Source organism: Aythya ferina (genome assembly GCF_964211825.1).
Source record: "Aythya ferina genome assembly, chromosome: 11".
NCBI lineage: Eukaryota > Metazoa > Chordata > Aves > Anseriformes > Anatidae > Aythya > Aythya ferina.
The window spans coordinates 18,989,534-19,002,461 of NC_140307.1; the positions used below are offsets into that span (position 1 = coordinate 18,989,534).

General features: G+C 33.3%; 1 protein-coding gene across 1 annotated transcript in view; it reads right to left on the reverse strand.

The window, feature by feature from the left end:
* The window catches only part of UNC13C (unc-13 homolog C), a 172,643-nt gene that overhangs the window by 111,088 nt on the left and 48,627 nt on the right, over positions 1–12,928 (reverse strand). The window contains exon 6 of the mRNA XM_084532291.1: positions 4,587–4,658. Coding sequence (XP_084388417.1) covers positions 4,587–4,658 — 72 coding nt within the window. The remainder of the gene's footprint in view (positions 1–4,586; positions 4,659–12,928) is intronic.

Sequence of the window (12,928 nt, forward strand, 5' to 3'; positions counted from 1 at the left end):
TTCAAGCACTAGAAGTAAGGAAAACAAATGGTGCTAAGTAGCTTAGGCTTTAATAGCTGTGATTTAAGGTTGCTAGTTACATTCTAATAACAGCTTCTCTGTGAAATCAGACATTTCATGGACATTTGATCCTAGCACCTCTGTGTACACTGTAAAGATAGGAAAAGAAACTACTACAGCAGGAATGACTAAAAAATATGTGTTGCTCTCAAGTGGTATTTTCTTGGTCTTTTCTAAAAACTCAGCTACCTAGTAACTCTCCTTAAAGAAAGGGAGGTCTATTTTGGTTTAATTTGGAAGTTTAAGAAGGAGTGGGCTAGTCACAACCACCTAACACAGAAAAGTTTGTCTTTGTACATATTTTGGCCCCCTGCTCCTCATATTACAGCTTACTAGCTATGGAGATCAAAAAGAAAACTTCCAAAATAACTGAAAGTGAATTTATGCTGCTTGTTGAGGAACTGTGTTTCTTAGAAAGCAGAAACCACCAGGTCTTTGAATATTTCTTTGCAAATGACTCTTACACTCCTGAACTCTGGTAGCATCAGTATAAATCTCACCTTTTCACCCTAATTCAGCCTCACAGATTTTTCATAAGCTATAAATCATTTGGGTATTCTGCCAGTAACTTTTATCTGCTTCTGAAAGAGCAGTAAGTAATGAAATGGCACAGCTCAATAGGCCTTGTAATATACATCCTAGAATAAATGAAGTTTTCAGAAAGACACAATCTAAGTATCAGTTTTGCTGCTGAATATGATCTTTCCCTTTTTAGGCTGCTGTCTTGTTAATAAAACAAAACACATTTTTAAAGGAGAATTGTATTTATTTTACTGTTAATAAGCTTTCTTTGCTAGTACTCTGCTTCACTTATATCTATTATATCTATTATATGTATGGCAATATTAAATATTGTATTATTGTATCTATTATATGCATGGCAATATTAAATATTGTTAACACATAGGAGGGTTATTTATTTATCTGCCTATCCTTCCAAATGAAGCTTATATCTCTCATATATTACTTCAGATACTTTTTCAATGTCAGCTATATATTATTTTCACAAAGTTGCAGCTCTACATCTTTGCTCAGCAAAGAAATTAAATGGATGCTGAGGAGAAAGCATATGCTTAAGCTTCACTGAAGTTAATACTTTGACAGTGCTTAAAACATCCTTGGATCAGAGTAGAGAACATACATGTACAGAAAAACGTGGCCATGAACATGATATGCCAGAAGGACAGTAGTGTCGAGTGGCAAAGCTCACAGTATTTTAACCTCATAATTTATTTTTTTGAGTAAGTGCCATTGAAATTTTTAATAAAAAGCATTAGTTCAAGTATTTTCCATACTGAAGGCATACTAGTTTCTATAACTAATTTAACCAGTCAAATAACCTGCTACTACCAGATTCACTAATATTCACTCCAGAAAAAGTTGAGGGAAAGTAAAAAGTAAAAAGCAAGAAGCAGAAAACTCTTAATTAGAGGAATAACTTGCTCAAAGTTACTCTTTCTTAACTTTCATCAGTGACTATTATTTCATCTGGTTTTGTGAAGAGTTCTGGTATCTGATATCTGGTATCTGGTATCAGATCTGGTATCTGAAGAGTTGTTTTATCCCTGAAAGTATCTCTTCTTTTTGTTTTCATATCTTGCCCTACTTTTTCTTTTGGTGATGCCTCAGGGTATTAAGTTCTACTGGCCACTTGCTGACTAAGTAGAAAAGTATTGCTTTTCATTGTTTTAAATGTTGCAAGTCAGTTTTACCACCTGTACTGTTGTCGTTGTATCTATCCTAGAAAGAGCACTCGCTTTTTTTTTTACTTTAGTACATTTAACAAGGGCTGGCATAAGACAGGTTTCTCTTATTCATCTGTTCTTTGAAGTAAAAATTATATTTTCCTCATCAAACTAACTTTTATATTTCTAAATTATTTTTGTTGTCTGACTTTCCACTGAATACTTTTGTTTAAAGATTTCTAAGAATAATCTATTTCTAGTACTCAGTTCTTCATGTGGTCTGGATTAAATTGAGATTAGAGTACAATGGCATAAAAATAATTTTGGCACATTTTTACCTTTTAGTTTCTCCTGGATCATAGTTCATTAGCTTTTCATCAAAAACAATCAGTGGATAAATGTTTACATCAAGTGTCCCACTGATATTTCTTCCTCTTTTCCTGAATAGTAATTCTTAACTCAGTGGTGCAGTCCATATTATTCTTTCTTATCCTGCATTTTCTAGCAATTAGTACCAACTCCATAAATTATTTGCACCCTTAGTCATCCAAAGTCCCAAACTGGTAGTCCTTACATGAAGGCAGACATATAATTGTTGAACCTGAATTTGTTGTCACAAAAGATATTAATATTTATGAGTGGAATTTTGTTTGCTTAGTAGACATTTTTCAGTAAAGCGCAATAGTTTAGGGTCTATTCACTAAAACCAGATATTTTTGTATGAGCTATAACATAGCTGAAAAATGTTATTTAGTACCAATTGCATGACATAAGTCTGTTCTCTAGAATTTTCCCTCAGTGTTACAATGTTTCTTAAGATTCCATTGTTGTTCTTTGTCAACCTTTCTTGCTATTTTAAGATTGCAGAACAAAATAAATGCTGAAAGATCATTTCAAACAACAGCTGTTTCCTATCTCATCAATCCATCCATGAACATTACCAAATTGTTCCTTTATGATCACCATATAAGCACAAAAAGTTCACAACAAATCAGAGAGGAGTGATAGATGTGTGTACACCTGTGCTGTGGGTTTTATATCCCAGAATGACTGTCAACATTCTGCTTTTCCTTTCTTCTATGGACCGTAACTACCATACAAGAAAAAGTCAACATTCTTTTTTTTTTTTTTTTTTTTTTTTCCCCCCAATGTTGGATATATTCTAGAATACTATGTTTGCACAAGAAATATGAGGAAAACCAAAGGGAAAATTTGAGGGACACAAAATATTTTATACATTCAAATTAATGCTTCTTTTTCAGCCATATAAATCTGCTTGCATCACAATTTAAATCTTACTGAACTAAATAGCACCTGTTTCATCTTTGTTTAAAGTAATTTTCTTTTGCAAAATGTAAGTGAAATCAATAATGGAAAACCACAACATTCAGATTTTACGAGCTATAAGAACAGGATTTTTTCATAAGATTATCCTTGGCAATTCTTGTATGAATTAAAATTCTCTTCATTGAAGATCACATATGTAATTAGTAGGAGTTATATCTACAAGATCAAAATGTGTCTCAGTCATCTATGAGAACTGAAAAAAAAAAAACAAATCAGCCTTCAGATTCCAGTGTGGGGTGGATTGCAGGATAAGGAAAAAATGACATTCAAAAACAAGTCTGGAGAAAACAGCTGGAGTTTAAATAACAATAGAATTATTGTGTTCTCAGACTTCTTAACACTTTTATGATCCTCCTTAATCCTGTGGTGATGAAAATGTAACAGGTTGTGCAAAGACTGCTTTCTTTTTCTTTGTTTTACACCTGCTGCTTCATTGGGTTACTGCTAGCTTCTGTGTTAGGAGAAATAGTGAATAATTTTTCCATATACATTTTCACCACATCATTCACCATGTAGAACAGACCTTATTTGTTTATGTCTTTCTTGCATTGGAGTGATTTTATGCCTTTCATTATTTATTTATTTATTCTTGACATTGTTCAAATTTTCTGAGCTAGTCTGCCTCAAGGCTGAGTATATAATGAGTTAATGCAGTAGCATAATGAATGCCAGTGTTTTCGTATATATTTCTATAAATTCTTGATATTCCATTTGTCATTTTGACTTGCCTTTGTCATTAAGCTATCTTTTCATAGAAGTCTCCATAACCACAAGAAGATTTATTTTTCTAGTGGTATTAATAATATTAATAGACAGTCAGCTAATGATATTTTTTTCCTCATGCATTAATTTTTTTCTAGAGACGCAACATTTATCTGCCATTTTATAGCCTGTCCATTTGAAATTGTGAATTTCCATGCAAACTTTTGCAGTTAGCTTTAGTTTTAAGGATCAAAATTAATGATTCACGTGAAGTTCTGAACAGCAGTTGGAGAAGGAAAAATTCAAATAGCATAGCACCTGGCTGCATTTGCAGAAGATAATGACAAACCAGTCTTGTCACTGTGGATCAGGCAGAAAATTCTACTTAATAGAATGGAATAGTTCAAATGGAAGGGACCTTCAAAGATCATCTAGTTCAACTATCAACCACACTCCAGGGCTAACTAAAAGAGCATGTTATTTGAGGGCATTATCCAAATACCTCTTGAACACTGACTGAAGGCATGGGGTATCAACCACCTTGCTAGGAAGCCTTTTCCAGTGTTTGACCACCCTCATGGTAAAGAATTTTTTTCTGATATCCAGTCTGAACCTCCCTTAGTGCAGCTTTGTACCATCAAAGTCCCTGGAAGTTTACGCACAATGAAAGAAATGCTTATGCACTCGGCTTTATTCCTTTTGGTTTCTCTAATGAAGAAAATTTCTAAAACACCTTAAACAAAGATTTCTCAATTATTTAAATGAATTAAACCTCCCATTGAAAACACTTACCATTTCTTCATTGTTTATGGAGGTCCGGATGAGCATGGCCATGGAAATACCAGATTTTCGAGCTGCAAGTGTCTGTTTAAAGCAAATGAAAAACTGTTAAAAATTACACTACTAATTCAAATTGTTGAATCTGATGTAAGGTAAGATGTACTATATTATGCTAATCTAATTGGATTAAAGCGTAACAGCAGGAGTTACAAAAACTTTCATTTAATGTTTTCAGCACACAACTTTTAAGTTTTCAACACATAATGGAAGCAAAATTTCCATCATCATTACTGTTTCTATCAGCAGTGTCTAGCTGAGCTGCCATTTCTAATATAAAATCTGTTATTCAGGGTTTGTGACTCAGTTTTTTAAATTACAGGCTGTCACTGGTTTTCTGCTTTGCCAACCAAATTCACATGGTAAAAGGATAGGCATCCTGCCCTAATTTGGAAGCTCTCTGTGCCTGCAGCAACATGGGAGATCATTTTGCAGCAGTCTTATAGTTCAAGTTGTTGGTCCTGATATTTTTTTTAATTCACTGAGCATTTTTTGAAGTGCAAATATGTATAAAATGCTACTTGCCTTAAATGAAAAAGTCTTTAAGAAGCCTAAAAGTTTTTTCCTCAAAGACACTTAATATTCATTCATATAAGATGCAGTGTGGCCAGCAGGGCTAGGGAAGTGATTGTCCCCCTGTACTCGGCTCTGGTGAGGCCGCACCTTGAGTACTGTGTTCAGTTTTGGGCCCCTCACTACAAGAAGGACATCGAGGTGCTTGAGCGAGTACAGAGAAGGGCGATGAGGCTGGTGAGGGGCCTGGAGAACAAGTCCTACGAGGAGCGGCTGAGGGAGCTGGGCTTGTTCAGCCTGGAGAAGAGGAGGCTCAGGGGCAACCTTATCGCTCTCTACAGATACCTTAAAGGAGGCTGTAGTGAGGTGGGGGTTGGTCTGTTCTCCCACGTGCCTGGTGACAAGACGAGGGGGAATGGGCTAAAGTTGCGCCAGGGGAGTTTTAGGTTGGATGTTAGGAAGAACTTCTTTACCGAAAGAGTTGTTAGACATTGGAACGGGCTCCCCAGGGAAGTGGTGGAGTCACCATCCCTGGAGGTCTTTAAAAGAAATTTAGATGTAGAACTTAGGGATATGGTTTAGTGGAGGACTGTTAGTGTTAGGTCAGAGGTTGGACTCGATGATCTTGAGGTCTCTTCCAACCTAGAAATTCTGTGATTCTGTGATTTGCTGTAGCACAGTACATACAAAAGGACTCAAAATAAAGTAGTTTTTAATGTACAAGAAACAAGGAAATTATCTCTTCCTATCTGCCATATATGTCTAATTTAAATGGGTCCCTGAGAATTAATTAGAGGGTATAATGATTAAAAGTTAAAAGACTCTAGGAAAACAAGTTCTATGTGCTTCCCAAATAATATCTCTGAATATCACTTTTGCTATCAGTAATCCCTTTTGTCTGACAGAAATAAGTTAAAATTTATTCCAATTTACCAAATATTAACCATAAAAATAATAAGCAAATATTCCTATATTTTACCTGCAAAATTGGGCCCACAAATCCTTCCCCCTTCTCTAAGTCATTCCAAGTCTGTCTTTATACTTGTACTGTATCTGTTATTCCCTAAACCAGCTTCTTTGTCATACATTGCTGCCCTCACAGTCTAGCAGCGTAAGGTTGATCAGTTGTGCCACCACCACCCACTGACCATTAAATCTGTTGTTGCCTTTGTTGTGAGGATATAGATTTTCACCTTGCTGTGAAACCGGGTCTCTGTAGTCCACCATTATACAGCTATTACAGCAGAAGTTTCAATGACATTTTACATATTACAATCTCAACTTTGGTAAATACATATTGGGTCAGAATCAATTTGGGCTCATTTTGGGCAGAGGAGCTGAGTCATTAGTCTTTTGATGGAATGAGAATTCCAATTTCTTCCCACTTAATAATCATAAACAATGACATAATTTAAATAGATTTTTGTATTTACAGATATTAAGGTTGTTCATTTTACTTTTAATTTTTTACTTTCTCCTGAGAGCACACCAATTCAATTTTAATTGTTTCCTGTAATAACTAATAAAATTGCAGACAAACATAAAATTATTAATCTTATGAAACCAAGTACAGGGTAAAAAATCATCCTTGGAACAGAATGATTTGATTTGATTTGTCATTGTCCATTACAGTTAATGTGGGATGCAAAGAACCCCCTTTCTTCTTTTAAACTCTCAACAATTTCCCAAGCCTATGACATTAAATTGCTATCAGTTTTCCTGATTATTTTCTGATTCCCATTATTAGGGATTAAAGATTTTTGTTTGCTTCTCTGTAACCATGAATTGCTTTGATTTCTGTAAATACGGAAAATCCCATTGTTTTATGCCAGTGAGTGGTAAAGTAAAACGGAAGAGAACCCAGCTTTTGCTTTTTGCTTTTGCTTTTTCAAGCTTTCTGTGACAAAACTGTATGCTACTGGAACCACATATCAAAGTGATAAATGGTAAGCAAAATAAGAACATCAGGAAGAAAAGTAAATTTTCATAATCAGTAGAACTATAGGTTAAAAATATTCATATTAAATACACTTATCTTCTGATCCCTCTTGAAGCATATATCTCAAAGTCTTGGAAAGTAGCCATTTATATGCAGTATATTACTTTTATAGTTTTGACCTCTAATCTTCATGTCTGTTATACTTAGAAAGTGGTTTGATCCTTTTAATTCTAAAAAACACAGACCAAGACATTCCAAGCCATAGAGCATATGTGGACTATTTATCAGGACAGGAGTACAAGGAGGATAAGAACATTAACCTTGATTGTAGTGTAGTGAATGATACCATGTTCTGTCCTCCAGCAATCTATCAGTCAATGCATAGGAGTCTGCAGGAGAACTACAGTTACATGCTACTGGTATAAGTCAATGAACAGATACTATTTCTGGTGAGAAAAAGCAAAGTAGGGAAACAATTTTGACTTTGCCGTGTGTCCTTGAGACACACATCTCCAAGGTTTATGCCTGGAATCACATAATTTGCCATTTTGCTCTTTAATCAGAAATGTGTCTAAAATCACAGTACAGTGTCCTATTTGCAATAGCAAAGACTAATAGGAAACAGATAATTAGGCTGTTCTTCATAAACTGTTTTATCATTTTGGGACACAATAGAAGAAAGTGATATCTAGAGGGATTTGTGAGAAACCAATGAAGTTAACAGCCATTATAGATTAAATTTACTGGACTGTCTCCATTTATATATTACTGTCAGAATAAACTGCATCTTCAAGAGAAAACACATAAATAAAATGTTTCTGTTCTGAAATACTGTAGCTGGTAATAATTCAACAGCTTGAAGCATTGAATAAACAGATCAATGTCTTTTCTTAAAGATGAAGCAAGAAGGAGAGAGTACATTTCAAGGAGGAGTGGAAAGATACTGCTAGACTCATTTATGGAAAACAAGGTGACTGGTTATGAATGTAGCAAGAAAACATTTTCCCCTACTGTCTTTTTTATTATTTTATTTCTCCTAAGTACTAGCAAGGATGAAAGGTAATTGCAGCTAACCATTTGAAGCCTGCAGGGAGGAGGTCCAGATTGCCAGAGCATCAGAACAGGGTGAGAAACATTGCTTTCCTTTAACAGGAGACAAAAATTGTCCAGCAGTTTATAGTTGCTTACCCTAACAAATTGACATTTAGATACTATCTCATGTCTATTATTATATGGGAATTTGAGCCGAAGAGTGTAAAAGGCCTCTCTGTAGATATTACTGCATCATGAGCGTATTGCCAAAAGGTTATAAAAAAAAAACAACATGGAGTGATAAAGCAGAACATAACCTATCTAATTTTTAAATGTTCTTCCAAATCCCTGACATAGGATTTAAAATAGCTTACTGTCCTTTGTTCTCAAGTCCTTTTATACCCCCTAATAACTTGTAACTACACTATCCCATCTATTACCTCCAAATTTGCCTTGACAGCTTAAATAAATAAATTAATATAATTAGAAATCATTCTAGCAAAATCAATGAAATTGTAAGCATAATCACAAAAGGATTAAATTCAAGCTACAATTAAGTGAAAAATTTTGTGGGTGAAAAACAAGCCACCTGTTACGATGGAATAAAAGAAAGCTGTGTTTTGAGCAGCTAAAGTGGAAGGCAGTAAGAATCAGGTAAGCTAGCATTCTACAATTGTTCATGACTGCTGACTGTGGCATGCAATACTCATTCCCGTTTTATGACAGTTTCAATTTTGTGGATCATCTTTTCCTTCACATTTTTCTTAATATTTTTTTTTAATAATATTTGTTACTGCTTTATAAATACTATTATTTTTAAAAGGTAATTAAAAAGTTTTTCACTGGAGGAGATCCTGATAAAAAATTAATTTTCTACATTTAAAGCTGCACTATTTCAGAACTATTTCTGTTAGAACAAATATAGGTAATTTGTTACTTTAAGGATCTAGTCTTCAGTATTTAGAAATGGATTTCTACTCTGGTGCTGTGTGGGGCTGGAGGGGGAGGAAAAAAAAAATCACTTGAAGGGAAACAAGGTATTGTTTGCCACCCAGGGAATTACTTACCCCCTTTTCCATAATTTTCCTATTAAAAAAATTGATGTCTAATCCTAAAATGTTCAACACAACTGCACTATTAGGCCCAGAAAAATATTTATAAAGGAAATGGCAACTCAGCTGAACTACCAAATGATTACCGGTCAGCACTGTAATAACATTTCCTTCATATTTGTTTTCATAGCACAGACACAAGAGCATGCCTTGTCCATTCTGTCATATCTTTCTGAATATTAACATTAGTCAGAAATGGCATGAAAAGCAATAAAGACAAACAAGTTCATCAAAACCTTCCTAATGTGCCTACAACTAATTTTTAATTCCTGGAACACATCATAAGCATTAAAATAACAGAATGTAATTATATTATTATGATTGCCATTCCGTAGAATTAAAAGAAAAAAAAAAAAAACAAACACCAAGAAACTCATAGATTTACAACTGTTATTTTTATTATTCATATATTAAATTGATATTATGGATATTAAAATATTTAATTCATTTTGACTATTAAAATTAATTAGTTAAGAAAATGTTCTGCAAACACCAGGTTTATTGCAAATAGTTAAAATATTTAATTTTTATCAAATAAGCATTCTGGAAATATACAAACTCCAAGAATTCTGCAGTTACAATTTACACGAGTGCCTTCAATCTTAAAAGAGTATAAACTACTTTAATTGAGTTTTAGTCTCTGCTTCTGCTTTAGCTTCTGCTGTGGAGACATTTACATAAATAAAAGTATCAGTGGATTATAATTTTAGCTGACATGGGCATTTTCTTCTGGTGTGTTCAACAGCAACCAAGATTCACAAATTCTTGTGCTGTTATGATCAAATGATAGAGCCAAGTAAAAATGCATTCATGAATAATCAGAAAAAGATATTTGCCTAATTACAGTGATTAAACTCTATAAAGTCACCTTTAAATCAAAAGAAACCAGGAATTTTCTAGTTTTCAAAACATTTGAAATGACATTAGAAGCAAAGATTAAAGCATAATGAGATGGAAGAATAGAGTTAGCTACCTTTGTCTATGACTGGAGAGACCACACCCCTATATGGTAATCATGAGTTGGTTCATATAACTTCCACTACAGTTATTATTATTCCTCTGTCTGGTTGAACTGAGATTTATTTATTTATTTATTTATTTATTTATTAAATAGAAGTCAGTGATTACATTAGCAAGTGCACTATTTATTCATTTATTTTATTTATTTATTTTTCCCCTGGTTCACTATTAAATGCAGGTAAATTTTAGATCTCTGTATTGTTATTCAAACCTGCCTGAATGATTACTTTCATCATCTTTCCATCTTATAAGGTATATTTTACTAGAACTCTAACAATGACTCGTAGTGAAACTTGTGAATTCAATAAAGAGAACTGTTGCTGTAGATGGATTTTGGCTGCCTTATCCTCTTCTAATGACTCAATCCAATAATACACAAGGAAAGTAGAATTTAGTATATTAGGAGAGGGAAAACTGGTAAGGCTGCTAATGTTATTATTAAAAAATATATTTTTGCACTACTCTGGGGCACAAAAGGACATCACAGGATACATAACATGACAATATTAAGGAAATGTCACAACATTATCTTGTTAATATTTAAGGAATACACAAATGTCTAGGCAAGCAGTTACAGTTTTTTAAAATATTAGCCAGCAATATCAGGACACTGGGTAGTCCTAAGACTCAGTGGGAGTCACTGCCTACTCAACAATATCTCATTTGGAATAGATACTTTAAGTAAAATGTTAGGTCTTAATATTTCTTAGTGTTCATTTTAAATGAAAATTAGATTTTCCAAAATATGAAGTTATGGAAACAAAAGGGAGTCAAAGATACCATCTTAAGAAATTGTATATTATTTTAATAAAACTGAGGTAACATGCTGAAAACATGCAAACTAATGCAGAGAAATGGAAGTACAAAGTGATTGGGAATAAAAGGAGGGACCCTTTACTGACACTAAAATCAATGGAAAGAGAAAATATTTCCATGTGTCATTGATTAGTTATCAGGTAAGATTACACCATAGTACATAGGAGGCTTCAATTGCTTTGGGAAATCTATCTCTTGCAACAGAGATCAAATAATTCAAGCTGGTTGAAATGCTTATTCAAAGCAGGGAACAATTCCAACCCCTCATTATCTAGGTATCTTCTAAGGTTGTTCAATTCCATATGGGAACATCACGATTGAGTCCTAAACAATCTTTTTTTCATCATTAGAAAGAAGAATATTTGGAATACATAAGTTTTTTACATTTTTTTTCCCTAATGATTTTGGCATATATGATATGAAGGACAAGACATTTACAGAATCCATAACTTAATTTAGGATTAAATTCTTGGTCATAAAACAGTTTTTCTGTTTTGCAATGAAAGGCCAGCATAAATTGGGACATTCATTAAATACCTGAGGCTTATAATAAACATTTTAGAACATTAAGCAATAGAAAAGCACTTACCATAGCCTGAAAAATCCAGCCGCAATATGAAAGAGAGAATGTTAATAATTTGTCAGATTTATTAAAAAGATATCAAACAGTATCTATTTCACTGTCAAAAGAAACTAGCAATCATTTCAACTAGTAGTATTTCTGTTTGTGAAACAGCCATATAAGTAAATATAAAAAACATCATTTTCAGTCTATCAGATCCTAGAAGGACTTGAGAATTAAATTTCTGATTTAAATGAGGTATTTTTGAATCAATCTAATAAAAGCTCAGAGCTCAAAGGAGATTGCTTAGAATGCACAAGCCTTCATATACAAATAATATTTCAAAGATGATGGGGACCTACACCATAAGTCTGAAATAAATTCCTCATGTCTTGGTAAAATTGTTTTAGATTTACGGCTGCAGAACTGAGATGTAATATAAGTTACTATTTAAAAAAGCATACAGTTAAAAAGTTATTGTTAAGAGTCAAGCTATATGTTTATAAGGATTAAATTCCAGAATAAATTTCAATTGAGATATTCAGATTTACCTAACTTTAATTCCTACTTGTTAAAGCTAGAATTATTTCATGAGGAGTTATCCCTAAATGACTGGATACAAATGTGGTAATCATTACCTTTGACATATTTGAATATTAAAATGCAAGTTTTATTCTATCCTTTCAGAAAGTGAATGTTCTTTTTTGTTTCATTCTGATAATGTATCATGTTTTTTAAAGAAAGGGATTGTTAGGATTCTGATGGTTTTAGCTTATACTAAGAAACATCTATCTGTAAATAACTCCAATGATTAAGGATAAAGCAAAGTTCTATATATTATGTGTAAATGAATAACAATATGGCTGTAAATTATACTTGTGTAATACAATGTACCATAGATTGGCTGCTGTCAAAAAGTTTGTTTTAATGACTGCAGGCTCTACTACATTATAAATTGCAACTTTCAATTTATTTTAGAAGGAATTCTAACCTAAAACTGCTGTTATGTTTTCTAGTTGTGATGCATTTATAGTGTCATATATATCATGATATAATAACTGAGCAGACTGGCCAAGAAGACACTGAGTGATAACTTGGTTAAGGCTGATCTTTTGAAGACAACTATATTAATTTACTTGGGCTGACTCCCCTTGACTCACTCTTCAGAGAGAAACTGGTTTTGGGGCTCGCTACCACCAGAGACTAAACATGTATTTTATTGAATTATGACTTCTGCACTTAAATTTTAATATTTAGTTTTACTTTTGAGATTCTACTTAATCTCACTTATAGTGGAAGTCAG